This window comes from Molossus molossus, unplaced genomic scaffold, assembly GCF_014108415.1.
Source record: "Molossus molossus isolate mMolMol1 unplaced genomic scaffold, mMolMol1.p scaffold_m16_p_1, whole genome shotgun sequence".
Classification (NCBI taxonomy): Eukaryota; Metazoa; Chordata; class Mammalia; order Chiroptera; family Molossidae; genus Molossus; species Molossus molossus.
The window spans coordinates 55,454,268-55,472,349 of record NW_023425344.1 but is presented as its reverse complement, the minus strand read 5'-3'; the positions used below and the strand labels follow the sequence as shown (position 1 = coordinate 55,472,349).

General features: G+C 37.1%; 1 protein-coding gene across 6 annotated transcripts in view; it reads right to left on the bottom strand.

Annotated features, from left to right (window-relative positions):
• USO1 (USO1 vesicle transport factor) overlaps positions 1–18,082 on the bottom strand; it is a 79,880-nt gene that overhangs the window by 31,919 nt on the left and 29,879 nt on the right. For all 6 annotated transcript variants that reach the window (XM_036261100.1, XM_036261089.1, XM_036261135.1 and 3 more), the window contains 5 exons: positions 14,388–14,488; positions 13,949–14,051; positions 13,737–13,792; positions 10,014–10,134; positions 486–664 (listed from right to left, as the gene is read on the bottom strand). In XM_036261100.1, the coding sequence (XP_036116993.1) occupies positions 486–664; positions 10,014–10,134; positions 13,737–13,792; positions 13,949–14,051; positions 14,388–14,488 (560 nt within the window). The remainder of the gene's footprint in view (positions 1–485; positions 665–10,013; positions 10,135–13,736; positions 13,793–13,948; positions 14,052–14,387; positions 14,489–18,082) is intronic.

Here is an 18,082-nt window from a genome sequence, read left to right as displayed (position 1 = left end):
GGAATCGAACCTGGGTCTCTCTGGACCACAGGCATACGCTCTAACCGCCGAGCCAAACCTGCCAGGGCTGAACTTAATATTCTTAATATTAAATTTTATATTAGATCCTTAATGGAAACAGCACATTTTAAAATTTCAAATCAATACTATAACCGACTAACCTCTGTTATAAAACTCATCCAGAAACTATATGTTTGGATTTGCTTTAAAATTATCCTGCAGGGCAAGAGAGGGGAATTAAAAAAAAAGAAAAAAAAAGAAACAAAATTGCCAGATGTAATAATTACTGAAGTTGAGTGATGAGTGTGTATATGAGTGTGTGTGGAGAGGGGTGAGGGGGATCAATCTCCATATTAAAAGGAAATATTTTTTAAAGCCTGTTTAAATCTACTAAACATCCCGGATTTATCAAACACAAGCGGTTTACTTTTCTTTGAAAGGATCACTCAAAATGCCTACCACATCGATGTCTAAGGTCAGTATACCTGTAGCATTAGGTGCAGATTCGTTACTTTCTGTGCAGACCAGCCAGAATTTTCGTCTCCAACTTCAAACCAAGGTTTCATACGTTGAATATATGAGCCTTCTTTAAAAAAATTTTGATTGGAATTGTTGTTTTTTAATAGGTTTTGGAGCAAAATCAGACAATCTTCCACTACTATACCTGAGGAAAGAATGTAAAATGGAAGTGTTAAGGCTGATAAAACCTGAAGGAAAATTCAATCTCCTGAAATCTCCATGCTTAACATCTCTTCAGTAAGGCAAAGCAGAGAGCTTGTTCTAACTCCTGCCGACCACGATCTGTGTGCTCTTTCTCAGGTCCTCTAAAGATCTTTTTTTTTTTTTTATTCCTCACCCGGGGCTATTTTTCTATTTATCATCAGATAGAGTGGGAGGGAGGGAGAGAGACAGAGAGAAACATCTATGTGATAGAGCCACATCGACCGGCTGCCTCCCACACGACCCGACCAGGGCCGGTGACAAACCGCAATCGAGGTACGTGCCCTTGACTGGAATCGAACCTGCGACTCATTGGTCCGCAGGCCAATGCTCTGACCACTGAGCCAAACTGGCTTCTCTTGACTTCTATGTTCAACTATGCACATTTGAGTTACCTTAGTAATTTATGTTTTTTCTTCAAATCCCAGGTTAAACATAATTTCTTCACGCTAAGCAGCACTACACACTGTTGTTTCTGTTTCTTCCTGGAAACTTCCTCTTCCCTTGGTTTCTAAAACACTTGCTCTTGCCTGGCCGGTGTGGCTCAGTGGTTGAGTATCAACCCATGCACCAAGAGGTCGCCAGTTCAATTTCAAATCAGGGCACATGCCCAGGTTATGGGCCAAATCCCCAGTGCGGGACATGCAGGAGGTGGCCAATTGATGTTTCTCTCTCTCCCCCTCTCCCTTCCTCTCTCTCTCAAATCAATAGAGAAAAAAAAAAAATAGAACACTTGCTCTTTCCTGGTTTTCCTTAGGGATCTGTGGCCACTCCTCAGGCTTCCTTCCTATCATTCATGGCTCTGGTTCTCCAATTTTTCTTTTTTGCTTACAACATACCACTCTCCAAGGCAGTTTCATCCACATGACAGGTTACACTTTTATCATAGCTGAAGCTCTCCAACTACGAATCTCCACTTTATGAAGTGATAGTTTAACAAATGATCTCTATTTCACTCTGTGAAGCATATGGATAATGCTGGATGCGTAGTTCCTTTGCATAGTACACCTACACTTTTGCTTTGCGTAGTACATCTACACTTTTGCTCCTACTAGTTAAGCTTTGTGTTTACAAAAATTGATTTTTTAAAATTAATAGATTTTATTTTTTAGAGAAGTTTAAGGTTTACAAAAAAACTGAACAACAAATAAAGGGAATTCCCATATACTCTCTTCCACCCAGTTTTCCCTACTATTATCACTTAGCATTAGTTGTAGGACTTCCATTCAGCTAGGTTTCAGGTGGTTCTGAAGGATGGCTGTTCTATAGTTTAGTTGTAGTTTTGATGTGGTTGTAGGAGTAGGAGGCCAGTACATTTACCTATACTGCCATCTTGACCAGAAGTCTCTTTTTAATTCTCTTCACAGTGTATTTTGCAGAGAAATTTTCGAGTTTAATGAAGTCCCACCTATCATTTTCTCTTTCATGAATCATGCTTTTGGTATTGTACCTAAAAATAAATTTCTTTTGTTCACAAATGTATCGTGCTATTTGCACTGGTTATTAATTAACTATTATGTAAACTGCCAAAATACGACAACAGAGCTGTTTTTGAGAAAACTAAGTTTGCATTTGGCAAAACTCAGTAAGAGCAAGTCATTAAAAATGACTGTGTTATGCAGGGGTAACACAAATCTAGAATAAGGAAAGTAACTGTAAAAACCCATATAGATCCTATACTCCATTTAAAAGAAACCAAAATGCAAATCCTACATGATGTACTATAGGTGTGACATATGCAAGAAAGATGTTGAAAAACTCTAATCAGCAGACCTATATTCAAAGAAAAAGCTCTGGCTCTAACTCAAAAGATCAGTATAAAAATGTACATTAAATTTTTTACTATATTTAACTTAAATGTTTAAGGTGCACACTTTAAATACTTTTCGAGAGTCTTGAATTTAATCAGTCCTGATCTCTCCAAATTGGAGTCTTCCTTACCTCATGTTGCTGAACCATGTGACTGATCCTCACCTCATGAGGAGGAACCACTATATCTGTCTCCTATGTAGGACCATAAATCTCCATTAAATAAGATTTGCCATTAGGACCATCTGAAGGCTCTAGAGGAAACAGAATATCAAAGCCCTCACTATAACTGGCAGACCCTCCTTCCGGTATGCAAAATGAATTCTTGATCTGAGGACCAGTACCAGTTACAAGGAGCTACTGGAACTTGTCTTAGCAACCTGTAAGACTAGGTAATTCCACCTTGCCTTAAAATCCAATTTTCTTCTGAAAATATGCACCTCTGGTTATCTATGCTCTTCCATTTTCTCATCTTAGAATACTTTGGGCTTCCTCTCCCACTTAATTTCCTTTCAAACTCTTTCACGATGCTTCCTCAAACTCCCAAATATTGGTTAATAAAACATGCTACACCCTCAATTACTTCATGAAATGCTTCTTCTCTTTAAAGAACCTGCCTTGCCCTGGAATGCTCTCAAGTAAAAGCAATTCATGCTCAATCCCATGTACCTTAGAGTCAGGATATGGAATCTATGATCCTCTCTGCACATTGTACTTTCCAGAGATCATAGTTCCTTTCCCCTCTCAAAAAAAAAAAATCTCCTGTTCCCTTGAGGCTCAGGCCATCTGGCTATACTATCTCTTATAATTATGTAACAAATTTGTGGTCACCACTCTTTGTTCACTAAAAACATCGCTGGTGTCTTACTCAAAGTCTTCCTTCTCCAAATTTGCTGTTCTATTGATTCTGATTTCAATGACAACCAATCTAATACCTGGACCTCTCAGTTCCTTGGTGTCATTGTCAGAGATAATTTTCACTCTGTTACTAAAACCTCCTATCTTTCCAGCTCAAGTATTCTCAAGGCATCTGTTTTATGGCTTTCTTGAGACTTTTAGCCCATCAACAAGTCTTCTTTCTCCCTTTTTAGAAACCTCCCATCTTTATTTCCTTCCCTACCTAATAAGATTATATAGATCTTCATTTCTTCCACTCTATTGATAATATGCTAAACTCTCATCTTACTGTTTTTTCATAGCACCTTCTTAGAAAAGGCATAATACTGTGAAAAATCACCTGTCTGGCTTTTTTCCTACATCTTCACCTAGTTAGCTAGCTGAGTTTTTGGGGTGGTGAGGAGGGGGCAGGAATCACATAATTAAGCAGTCTGCACTGCTGTAAAATCATGCTAAATACCATTAATGAGGCCTTCATCCCTGTCAGGAAATTTCCTAATTAAAACAGTCAACTAATTCTCCTATTTTTGAAAAGATAATTTTTTAAACCTTCTCTTTAATTATTAACTGTGTCCTCCTCTTTCATTTTTGAATATGAATCTTCCTTCCATTCAACTCCCCTTTTTCTCCTATCTTAAAAGCCAATTCCTTCCTCTATTCTAGATTTCATTCCTTCCTCCCTTTTCAGGTATTACATACCACTGACTGATCATTCTCTCTCTCCTGCAGCTCCCCCTTCACCCCTTGCTTATGTTGACTGGAGTCTCTCCAATTTTAAAGAAAAAGCCCCATAGATTAAAAAAGAATGATCTGATAATTTCCAAAGATATGGGAAAAAAATCATTTACTAAAGTTCAAGGTTCATTCATGATAAAAACACTAGTAAAAAATCAAACTTGCCCTGGCCGGTTTGGTTCAGTGGTTAGAGCGTCGGCCTGCGGTCCTGAGAGGCCCGGGTTCGGTTCCCGCTAAGGGCACGTACCTCGGTTGCAGTTTGTACCCGGCCCTGGTCGATTGTGCGGGTGGCAGCCACTCGATGTGTTCCTTTCACATCGATGTTTCTCTCTCTCTCTCTCTCTCTCTCTCCCACTCTACCTGAACAAAAAATGGAAAAATGTCCTCGGGTGAGGATTAAAAAAAAAAAAAAATCAAACTTAATGGTAAAGCATCAACATTCTCACTAATGTCAGCAACAGTCAACATTGTAAAGATTCTAATTAATGCTTTAAGATAAAGAGAAAAGTGGTATAGGAACTGAAAAGGGATAAAAAGATTACTCTGATTTCTAGAAAATGTGATTACATAAAAAGCCCATTAGAACTAATAGTTCAATAAGGTGATTGAATATACAATCAACATACAAAAATCAAGTAGTAACCACCAATTTGAGAATGTAATAGAAAATGATCCCATTCATATAACAAAAACTATAAGATGCCTAAGAATAAATCTAATAAAAAAGGTATAAGAGCCCTGGCTGGTTTGCTCAGCGGTTAGAGCGTTGGCCTACGGACCAGAGAGTCCTGGGTTCAGTTCCCAGTAAGGGCATGTACCCAGTAAGGGATGAGGTTTGTCCCCAGCCCTGGTTGAGGTCATGTGGATGGCAACCAGTCGATGTGTCTCTTTTACGTCAGTTTCTCTCTCTCTTCCTCCCTCTCTCCCGTTCTACCTGAAAATAAATGCAAAAATGTCCTTGGGTGAGGATTTAAAAAAAAAAGTATAAGACTCTTTTGCTCAAAATTATTAAACATGACTAAAAGACAAAACATCTCAATAAATTAAGAGATATAGCAGGGTTTATGGGTAGAAAAGTCAATACAGTAAACATGACTATTCTCCTTAATCTGTAAACTTAATATATTTCTCATAAAAATTCCAACAGGGATTTTCACAGAACTTGACTACAAACAAGTTTCATCCAAATAAAAGAACAGAAAGGAAAAGGCATGTTAAGACAATTCTGAAAAGAGCCAAGATAGGAGATTTTTTTTCTATTCTAATAGATAGGAATTTATTATGAAGCTTTAGTAATTGAATGTTATTTCAGTATAAAGCTAGACAAATAGAGTATTGGAACAGAACAGACAACTCACAAACAGACCTTCACACATACAACCTCATACTATTGTTCAAATGCAAAATCTGTATTAATTAAATGTAAAAGACAAAATTTGAAAGTCTTTAGTAGAAGAAAATGATGGAAATTCTCTTTATGACCTTGAGTTAGAGATATATGTCTTAAACAAGACAGAAAAACATAAACTATAAAACAGTGATCATATTACAAATTTAAACTTTAATAAAAGTATTATTATTATTAGTATTTTAAATGTTTATTTAGAGAGAGAGGAAGGGACGGAGAGATAGAAACATCAATGTGAGAGAGAAACATTGATCTGCTGCCTCTTACAAGACCCCCACTGGGGATTAAGCCTGTAACCTGGGCATGTGCCCTGACTGGGAATTGAATCGGGAATTCTCAGTCCATGGGACAACGCTCAATCCACTGAGCCACAACAGCCGGGCACCTTTAATAGAAACATTATATGCAGACTAGAAGATGTATAATCAACAAAGGATTAGTATCCAGAATACATAAAGAACTCCCAGTAACCAACTGGAAAAGGAAAAATGGTTTTATATTAAAATGGGCAAGTAGTTAATTAAGAGGTTACGGTAAAAGAAAAACAGATGGTAAATATACCCATGAAAATATGCTTAATCTCTAAGATAAAATAAAATCTTAATAAGATACCATCTCACACCCATCAAACTGGTAAACAAGAATCGACAAGGATGTGAAAAAGCGGAAAACTTGGAAACACTGCTGGCGGATAGATTGATAAAACCACTTTAAAAAGCCATATGGCAATATATGGTAAAGATGAAAAAAGAATAATTCTATTTGTAGGTATATAACATAAACTTCCTATACAGGTAGATATATAAAGACTTCACAACAGTTTATATTAGCAAAAACCACATACAACCTGTCAACTCAATAAAAAAATAATAGATCACAGTACATTCATACTACAGAATAACATACAGCACTCAAAATGAATAAATTAGAGTAGCACATATCAACATAAATAAATCTCAAAAACAGCAAGATGTATCTGGCTGGTGTGGCTCAGTGGTTGAGTGTAGACCCATGCACCAAGAGGTCAGGACACATGCCCAGTTTGTGGGCCTGATCCCCAGTGGGGGGCATGCAGGAAGCGGCCAATTGATGTTCTCTCTCATTGATGTTTCTATCTCTTTCTCCCTCTCCCTTTAAAATCAATAAAGGAAAAAAAATTATAAAAACCCCAGCAAGATGTAAAATTATATTCAGTAGAATACTATATATTGTTTATGAATATATATGTATAATGTGTGTATATAGACTCACACAAATATATATTGAAAGTATGAAAACACACACACATAGGAAGAAAAAACAAAGTCAGAATACTGTCATCTTAGAGAAGGGAGGTTAAGGAACATATCAGGATGATTATATAAAGAACTTAATTATCTGTTGTGTTTTATTTCTTTAAAAAAACCTGACACACATATGGCAAAATGTAAGCATTTAATAGAATTGGATGATAGGTGCAAAAGTGTTTGTTATGCTATTTTCTATTGTTTTCTGGATGTTTGAAATATTTCATGTCAATAAAAAATTTAAGAACATAAAAAATATCTGTGTCAACCTCCAGTTCCTGTTTACCCCTCTCCCCTGCCTTTTCTAAATTCTTGGTATGAGTTTTATTTACTATTCTACTTCCCCACTTCTAACTCACTTCTCTGAGACTGCAATCTGCATTCTGAGGCAAACACTATATACCAACTGCTCTCCCTAAGGTCACTAATGATGTCTATATTCTAAATCCCATAAGTACATTTCTATCCTTATCTTATATGATAGCTCAGCAACATCTAACAGTGCTACCCACTTCCCTTATCCTTCTAAAAATGTAGTTTTCCTCTTGCTCTCGGCCTTTTCCTTCTCAGTCTCTTTTACCAACTACTCCCCTTTACTGTCCTATAACTATTGGCATATCTTAGGTTCTGTCCTAGCACTTTCTTTCTCATTCTTTATTCACCCTAAGTGACTCATCTAATCTTTCTTGTTTATCTAATTTTGTTTTATCTATCATTTATATTCTAAAGACTCTCAAATTTTACCTCCAGGCTGGCTCTCTCCTCCAGATTCATATAGCCAACTGGCGACTATACTACTCTAGTGGCTAATCCCAGTTCAGTGAATAAAAATAAACTCATTTTTGCTTGGTCAGTGTGGCTCAGTGGTTGAGCATCGATCCATGCACCAAAAGGTCACCGGTTCGATTCCTGGTCAGGACACATGCCCAGGTTGTGGGCCTGATCCCCAGTTGGGGGCATGCAGGAGGCGGCCAATCGATGTTCTTTGTTATCGATGTTTCTCTCTCTCTCTCTCTCATCAATAAAGAAAAAATATTTTAAAAAAACCTCAAAACTCATTTTCAAAAGGGAAAAACAAAACAAAACTCATTTTCTCCTTAGGGGCAATGAAAAGTTGATAGTCTGACAGGCTAAAACTGAAGAGAAATAGATATCTGGAGAGGTTACAAGTATAAAGCACTTTTTGGCTGGGAATACATTTCTCAATCTTAAAAAGCTAAAACTTTCATTTAGACAGTCTCATGGGGCAAAGAAAAATAAATCAAAGCCACGAGCATACACAAGGTGGGAAGGACATCTAACACAAAACTCTCCACCTAGCAAGTTGAGACTTCAAAGTGCTTTATCTTCAGGGTGAGAATAACCAAAAGTTAACTAGTCTTCATAGATCTTGCAGTCTAGGTTTGCACTGTCTGAGTGATCTAGGAAATCTCAAGTCTTGAATCTGGATTAGTGTGATCCCAAATAAATTGCACCGCCAGGGCTTGGCAGAACCAAACATATGTTTTCTCTGAAAGAAATTACCTTCATCCTAGTCTTCAAATTCCCATAAAAAATTTTGTTAAGTACAACACAGTACATAGTCAAAGATAACCATGCACTCAGAAAACATTGTACCATGTGGAAAAACAAAAAAAGCAAAAGTACCAGACCCACAAAGACTTAAAATATTGGAATTATCAGAGATTATGAAATAATTGTTTCTTATGTTCAAAGAAATAAAAGATAGTTGAAAATTGCTGCAGAGAAAAGGAAATTATAAAAAAACCACACAGCAAGTTTACCAAAGAACCAAACAGAACTTCTAGAAAAGAAACATTAAAAACTCAAAGGACGGCCCTGGCCAGTTTGACTCAGTGGTTGGAGCATTGGCCTGTGGGCCAAAGAGTCACGGATTCAATTCCGGTCATGGCACCAAGGCTGTGGTTCGGACCTCAGCCCTGGTCGAGGTCATGTGGGAGAGAACCAGTCGATGTGTCTCTGTCACATCAATGTTTCTCTCTCTCTCTCCCTCCTTCCTACTTCATCTGAAGATAAATGAAAAAAAGTATCCTTGGGTGAGGATTTAAAACAAACAAACAAAAAAAACCTCAAAGGATGGCCCTGGCCAGGTAGCTCAGTTGGTTGGAGGGTCGTCCTGTACACCAAAAGTTATGGGTTCCATTCCTGGTCAGGGCACATACCTAGGTTGCAGGTTTGATTCCTGGTTCAGATGTATATGGGAGGCAACTGATCAATGTTTCTCTCTCTCAAATCAATAGAAAACAAACAACATCCTTGAGTAAGGATTAAAAAAACAAAACAAAACAAAACTCAAGGGATGGATGTTAACTAAACTTACTGTGGTGCCCTGGCCGGTTTTGCTCAGTGGTTAGAGCGTCGGTCTACAGACCTGAGAGTCCCAGGTTTGGTTCCCGCTAAGGGCACGTACCTTGGTTGCGGTTTGTCCCCGGCCCCGGTTGGGGTTGTGTGGGTGGCAACCACTTGATGTTTCTCTCTCTCTCTCTTCCTCCCTCTCCCCCTCCCGCTCTATCTGAAGATAAATGCAAAGGTGTCCAGGGTGAGGATTAAAAAAGAAAAAAAAAAGTAAACTTACTGTGGTAATCCCTGCACAATATATGTAGATTAAATCATTATGTTGTATACCTTAAACTTATACAGTGCTATATGTCAACTATATCTCAATATAAATGGAAAAAACTTTCAATGAACACATTTACTAGCAAATTAAATATAAATTAAGAGAAAATTGTTGAAATAGAAAACAAGTCAGAAAAAATAATCCAGAATAAAGCCTGGAAAGACAAAAAGATGGACAACACAGAAGAAAGAGTAAGATGATAGATGAGAGTTAAATCAGATGACAGAGAATTGAACCTGATTTTAGAAAGAGGATGAAATGTGGCAGAGAGGTATTTGAAGAGGTATACCTGAGATTTTCCAGAAATAATAACAGACACCAACCTATATTTCAGAAGCCTAACAAATATCAAACAGAATACATAAAAAGAAATCCATATACCTTTCACCATCATAGTGAAAGAAAGAATATAAAATAAGAGCCCTCAGTTCTCCCTCCAATTGTAGTCTCTAGAAGTTAACAATTTAGTGAGCACAAAGGGAATGAATCTGTTCAAATCAATTTTTTCATACTGTACCTCCATCACTGTTGCCCTCCTCTGTAATAATGTCCAGGAGTCTTTCAAAAGCATTTTCGAAAGCAACAATTTTCTGGATTGCTCCATTGCTTCTTGTTAGTGCCTGTAGTAGCAAGACACCCTTATGGAGAAGAAAGATAATGTTTAGTGGAGTATAACTTTTATAAGACATTTTAAAATTACTTTTAAAAAAAACGCAGAATTTTAGAAGTGGTAGGAATTTCACAAGTCCAATTCCTTTCATTTATAATAAGAAAAACAAGGACAGATCATAGACTTGAATCCATGTCTACTAATTCCTATTTCAATTCTCGTTCAACGTACAACATAAATATACATTAATTCTTGCATATTCATCAATCACTATGCAACATTCATTGTGGTGTAAGAGTTGAGTATGATTATATCTGTCTCAGGAATGCCTCTGCATATGCTTCACAATAGAAATTGCATGAAATTGTGAATTCAAGAATATAAATCAACAAATATCATCACATTCTAGCAGACAAGTTAAGATATTCTTACAATTTCCAAATTCCCAAAACTCAATTCTTAGTTGATAGGGGAAAATGAGAATTCATACCTCATGAATGGCATATCTGGTATGAGACAATTCACAGAAGTTTTTGCTTCTGACTTTAAGCTTTTCTCAGCCCCTGTAATGCTGGATTTTGTTTACATATTCTACAACCCCTTATTATTCAAGAAAAACTCACTGTTACCCATTTCTGCTTCTTTCACTATTAAACAACAAGTATTTTATGAGTCCCTAAGAGCCCAACAACACACCATGATGTTTAGAGACACAAATATTTTATAAAAAAAGAAGGTATTACTTAAGAGGAAAAGAAATAGCAAATAGGTAGTTCCAAAGTACCCAAGAGCAAATTAGTTGTTGGCTATCAGTATTGGGCAGATAAGTATTCATACAAGACAAAAAAAATGCCCATGGCCTTATTGGGTTTATTCTACTTATTTTCCTGTCAAGTCTCAACATTAAGATGAGAAAGGCAAGCACTGGTCAGCTTGGCTCAGTGGTAGAGCATCGGCCCACGGATCAATGAGTCCTGGGTTTGATTCTAGCCAAGGGCACACACCTCGGTTGCAGTTCATACCCAGCCCTGGTCAGGGTTGTGTGGCAGGCTACCAGTCAATGTGTCCCTCTCATGTCGATGTTTCTCTCTCTCTCTCTCTCCCTGAAGATAAATAGAAAAATATCCTCAGGTGAGGATTAAAAAAAAAAAGAATTTACTATGCACATATGCATATGTTATTTTTAAGTTCTTTTTTTTTTTTATCCTCACCCGAGGACATTTTTCCATTTTTTGTATAGATAGAGTGGGAAGGAGAGAGAAGAAGAGAGAGAGAGGGAAACATCGATGTGAAAGGGACACATCGAGTGGCTGCCACCCACACGACCAACCAGGGCCGGGGACAAACTGCAACCGAGGTACGTGCCCTTAGCGGGAACCGAACCCGGGTCTCTCCGGACCGCAGGCCGACGCTTTAACTGCTGAGCCAAATCGACACAAAGGAAGGTGTGCCACAAGAATTTTTAAAACATGCAATACCTGACTATTTAGCCAGGGGCACTGACCTCTTTTCTCTTCACTGTCAAAAAGAAAAATGTGACAACTGTCAACACAATTGCTGTTCAGTGTCAATGAATCACAAAATTATACCTATTTTTTGTCAGATCAGCAAAAAATATAATATATTTTTTGGTGTGCTACAGAATTTTAGTAATTAGTTAGTGTGCCATGAGATGAAAAAGGTTGAAAATTGCTAATTATGTAACATTACATAATGTTACAATACTGAGTATCCAAACAAATATTCAAATAAATAGGCCTACTGAAATCAAAGAAAAGATGCCTGTACAACATGTAAAAACCAAGAATTTAGATGCTACAACAAAAATATAAGTTAATCCCACCCTGGTCAGTGTGGCTCAGTTGGTTGAGCATTATCCCATGCACCAAGAGGTTTCAGGTTCCATTCTCAGTCACGGCACATGCCCGGGTTGCAGTTTCGATCACCAGTAAGGGGCATGCAGGAGGCAGCCAACTGATGTTTCTCTCTCTCTTCTCCCTTCCTCTATCAATGAAAAATCAATAAAAGCATATAAAAAATAAGTTAATCTCTAATTGTAAATGTAATGAAAAACAACATAAACAAGGTTAGGAGCAGGAAAAAACAGTAGAGACTTAAAGAAAATGGTATATTAAAAAAACCAGGATATTGTGGTTTACACAATACAAAAAAATGTTTGTTTCTGAAAATGAAAATAAATGGTAATGACACTAATAGCAATCCAAGAAGAACTCATTGTTTGTATGGTATCATCTTATTTAAACTGAAGGCCAAGAGCAGAGCAGAAAAACAAGGTTAGGTTTAAGATGTATAGTAATATTTTATTTTATTTTTTTGTTAATCCTCACCAGAGGATGTTTTTCCATTGATTTTTTGATAGAGTGGAAGGGGGGGGAGGGGAGAGAAAGAAAGGGGGGGCAGGAAGGGGGGGAGAGAGAGAGAGAGAGAGAGAAACACCAATGTGAGAGAGACATCAGTTGGTTGCCTCCCACATGACCTCAACCAGGGCTAGGTATGTACCCTTGACTACGAATTGAAACCAAGACCTTTTGGTCCTCGGGCTGATGCTCTGACTGCTGAGCCAAACTGGCCAGGGGGATATACAGTAATATTTTAGTCAAGAAAAGATACTCAAAATTCCTACTAGATGAGTATGCATTTAAATAAGGCAATTCTTAAAAGAATAAAATATGTCCTTCTCATGAGTTACATTACTATGTTATGATACTAAACTGACATACATACAACAAAATTTTAAATACAAAGCTAAAATAACTGTCTATATGGACTAGAAAAGTCAAGAGCACTTCAGTTTCTTGTCTGCTTTGCCACTAATCAGTTGTGATGCTAAGATCAATCCAAATGATATTTACTACCACTTAGGATGAGAAAGGCACAAGGCCAGGGACCACGAATACAAAGATGAGTAAGACACTGCTAACAAAGAAGTCACTGGTTTCCATGAGTTTTGGGCATCTCAGTGTAAATTTGGAGATTGAATTAGTTTGACATGATCTCCCAGCTCTAGAATTTAATTTAAAAAATATTTTCCAATTGCTGTCTAAAGTATTTCAATTTTGATCAAGTTGTAGATAACAACAGACAAAAATATTCAAGAAAAAAAAATCACATCAATATAAATATTCAACTTATATGCAAATATTAAAAGAAAGCAGAATGAAAAATCATTCCAGAGCAAATAATCATGCTCTATAGTTAAACACAGATTACAAGAAAAATCCACTGAAATATGTATTCAATCAAATGAGGGTGAGGATTTCAAATGCAACACAGTTCAATGTACAAACTTTACACTATGGGGATGATTCCTCTTCTCTTTCTGGAGGCAGACTTTCAGAAGATAATGAAAGAAATCCTAACCTTGCAGAAAGCACACATTTGAATAGTAAACTCATTTGTCTAAGTCAAAATACTGGATACACAGGAAACAAATAGGAAAGAAATAATGTGGTCTTGTATATAACTTAAAAAGTCTAAAAGATTGTCATTACCCCAAATTTCCAAATCTAACTTCTTATGACTCTGACTAAGGGTCAACAAATATTTAATCTGCAAAGAGAGAAAAACAAAGCTGCATATTCTTAGGCTTCTTTTTCAAATTTAACTTACATCATTACGTATAACTTCCCTGGAATCTGCTAATAAGTCCATCAATCTTGAAACACCTAGAACAAATAACCATATGAAAAATACTGGCAGATCAAAAATACAAACAGTGATTCAAATTATAAACATTTATGAACACATCATTTCAGTCCCCCTCTTTAGGAATAATCCTGACTTTTAATACCAACATGATATAAGAAAGATGAGCCACTTACCCATGGGACTGACTAAAATAATTTGCTGCACCTGAGGCCCTAATTGTTTTAAAAGAGAAGTTAGAAGCTTCACACCAGGCCAGCGAACATGGAAATCAAAATCCTGCAATATAAGAATTTAAAATATTTACATTAAAATTTTTTTTTTCAATTTAACAGCGGTGCCAAAAACCACCAACAAAAATTTAGCAAACTTTAAGAAAAAAAAAATTAGAGTTGATATCAATTACTCAAACTTATTTACTATTACTGACCAGAAAAAAGTATTCTGCAAAAATTGAAATAACAGATTATATAGTTCTTAAAACATGCATGTGGATTTCTTGCAAGGATGAAACAAATTTCACTATTTTACAAAGGTATATATATGATGCTTTACCCAAAGAGTAAAAAAGAAAAGCTTATTATGATGACAAAAATGGCAAGGTTCTTTATTTACCTCCAATAAAGATAACAGGAGAGTGACATTTTCTTGCTGTTTAATAAAAATTTCTGTAAACTGGCTTCCCAAATCCTCACTTTGTCTTGTGGAATTTTCTTCTGTAATATTCAAAGATAAAGCTCTTCAATATGATGCTATATTATCTTAAAGTATTCTTGTATTTGAGGGAACGAAGCAGAAATTATAATTTCCTTGAAACAGTGTGGTTAGTAGTGGTATCACAATTATGCTGAAATTATTAAAATAATTTTCAATGTCATTTGAATAAATTTTTATTCTTTTATATTATTATTAAGTTTATTGGGGTAACACCAGTTAATAACAATATATAAACTTCAGGTGTACGACTTGATAATACATTTGTATACTCTATTATGTGCTCACCACCTGAAGACTAGTCTCCTTCCATCACCATGTATTTGAACCCCTTTACTCTCTTTGTCCTCCCCAGTCTTCCCCTCTGGGGAAGACAACTACCATTCAGTTGTCTGTATCTATGAGTTTGCCTTTCTATTTGTTTCATTTGTTAATTTATTGCTTCTTGCTTTATATCCCATATATGAGTGAAATCCTATGATTTTTGTCCTTTTCCATCAGACTTATTTTACTTGGCATAATGCTCTCAAGATCCATCCATACTGCAAATGGTAATATTTCAAATTTTTATTCTTTAAATAGTTAAATATGATAATCAAAAGATATTTCTCAAGGATATTTATTTATTTCCTCACCTGAGGACATTTTTGCATTTATCTTTAGATAGAGCGGGAGGGAGAAAGGGAGGAAGAGAGAGAAACATCGATGCGAGAGACACATCGAGTGGTTGCCACCCACAGAACCCCAACCGGGACCAGGGACAAACTGCAACTGAGGTACTGTGTCCTTAGCAGAATGGAATCCTGGACTCTCTGGTCTGTGGGCCGATGTTCTAACTGCTGAGCCAAACCTGCCAGGGCTCTCAAGGACATTTTTACATTAAACTTCTAATTAGGGTACAAGGAAACTTACTGGGGTGATAGAAACATTGTATTTCTAATGTAATAATGGTTACAATACTGTATACATTTGCCTAATCACCTAGGACTATTAAAAAATCCCAAGAAACCTCCTGCCCTGAAAACATTAATGAACATACAGTCCGTACTTACTGTTAATGTTACTGTGTTAAATAATTTAATTATAAAATTAACCAGTTACTTGTGGATTCTTCAGCATCTTTTTTTCCCACTTCAGTATCCTTTTTTAAAAAGTTGACATATGTGTCTTATAAAGTTATTTGGCAATAAAATCAGAACTTGACATTTAATTTCTCATTTATTCTTTTTTTTTTTAATCCTCACCGGAGGACTTTTTTTGCATTTATCTTCAGATACAGCAGGAGGGAGAGTGGGAGGTAGAGAGAGAGAGAAACATCGACATGAGAGAGACACATCAACTGGTAGCCACCCACACAACCCCAGCTAGGGCGGGGGATAAACTGCAACTGAGATATGTGCCCTTAGCGGGAACCGAATCTGGGACTCTCCGGTCTGCAGGTCGATGCTCCAACTGCTGAGCCAAACCGGCCAGGGCTCTCATTTATTCTTTTTTTTTTTTTTTATTCTCACTCGAGGACATTTTTCCATTTTTTGTTCAGATAGAGTGGGAGGGAGAGAGAGGGAGAGAGAGAGAGAGAGAAACATCGACGTGAAAGGGACACATCGAGTGGCTGCCACCCACATGACCAACCAGGGCCGGGGACAAACTGCAACCGAGGTACATGCTCTTAGAGGGAACCGAACCCGGGTCTCTCTGGACCGCAGGCCGACGCTCTAACCACTGAGCATCTCATTTATTCTTTAAAGACTTTATATTTGTCCTTAAAACTGAAAGTCTTTAGATCAAACTATTTGTTGTTTCAATGTACTTTGTAAAAAAAATTATAAAGGATTACTAAAAACTACTAAAGCTAAAACTGTCAAAGCAAAGTATCATTTAAAATCTGCCTATGCTATAAACACAATTTAAAGACGGCAAATACACTGTTTCCCATTCCCTAACCCACACCAGATACAGCCAATTGATCACAGCATCTGCTGTGTATCAGATTCCTTTTCCACATATGAACCAATGAAGCTGGCAATCAAGATCAAACCTACAGCCCTGCCCAGTTTGGTTCAGCGGTATCAGTAAAAAGGACATTTGGTTGGAAAATGGAAGAACCAGATCTACTGTCCTACCTTGTACAAGTTCAATATGCTATGTGGGAGCTGATAAAAGTCTGTGCCCTAATTATTCACAGACCTCTGAAAGTGAAAATTTACACAGTACATTGTGATTTTCAAAGTCAAAGGTGAATTTATCAGTGGAACTGAGAAAAAAGTAAGATCAGGTAAGTGGCAAGGACTACACATTTCATTTTTATTTAAAAGTTGATGTGATGCCCTGGCTGGTGTGGCTCAGAGTTTAGAGCATCAGCCCACACACCAAAGGTTCTTGGGTTCAATATCCAGTCAAGGGCAGGTTCAATCCTTGGCTCCAGCCAGGGCGTGTGCGGGGGGCAACCAGTCAATGTATTTCTCTCACATTGATGCTTCTCTCTCTGTCTCTCCCTCCACTCTCCCTCCCTTCCACTCTCTCTGAAAATGACTGGAAGCCCGGCTGGTGTGGCTCCATGGCTGAGCTTTGACCCATGTACCAAGAGGTCGCTGGTTCCATTCCCAGTCAGGGCACGTGCCCAGGTTGTGGGCCTAATCCCCAGTGAGGGGCATGCAGGAGGCAGCCAATCAATATTCTTTCTAATCGATGTTTCTATCTCTCTCTCCCTCTCCCTTCCTCTCTCTCTCTAATATCAATAAAGAAAAAATGTTTTTAAAAAGACTGAAAAAAAAAAACAACAACAATATATCCTTGAGTGAGGATTAAAAAAAGTTGATGTGATGATGGAATGGGAGATTACAAAGAAATTGGAAAATATATGGAAATTTAGGAGCTGATAAAATCTTTTGAAAATCACCCTCTTTGGAATCAGCTATAAATAGGAGCCCCAATTCTCATGGTATGGTAAATGTCATGTAGCCAAAAAAATATCACAAGATTCAGTGGGCTACTGAGTCTATCCTGTTTTAAGTTACCCAGAATCCTAACAAACCATGGGTATGTGTGAGATGGTACCAGGAACAAATAACTAGCCAAATTCTATAGATAAAAAATTGTACAGTCCAGCAGGTGTGGCTCAGTGATGGAGCGTAGACCCATGCACCAAGAGGTTGCTGGTTCAATTCCCAGTCAGGATACATGCCCAGGCTGTGGGCCTGATGATCAGTGGGAGGCATGCAGGAGGCAGCCAATCGATATTCTCTCTCATCGATGTTTCTATCTGTCTTTCCCTCTCACTTCCTCTTTAAAATCGATAAAGAAATAAAAACTGTCCAAAAAAAGTGGCCTATAGGGAACACATAACAAGTGAACAGCTCTCCAAATACATGAGAAATCTATGTCCCCCTTAGAATGACCTCCCTCTAGACATTAAAATCACAGCAATGTGATGATTTAATTGTAGATGCTTTGTGGAGCTATCTTCCTTTAGATATCTGTTGCATGAGACAACACTTGAGTATATAACTAATAATATAATGCTTCTGAAATATAATTTATTATATAATGATTTTTATTTGAGGATATGAATATAGTAGGCCAAACAATTCTGTTTA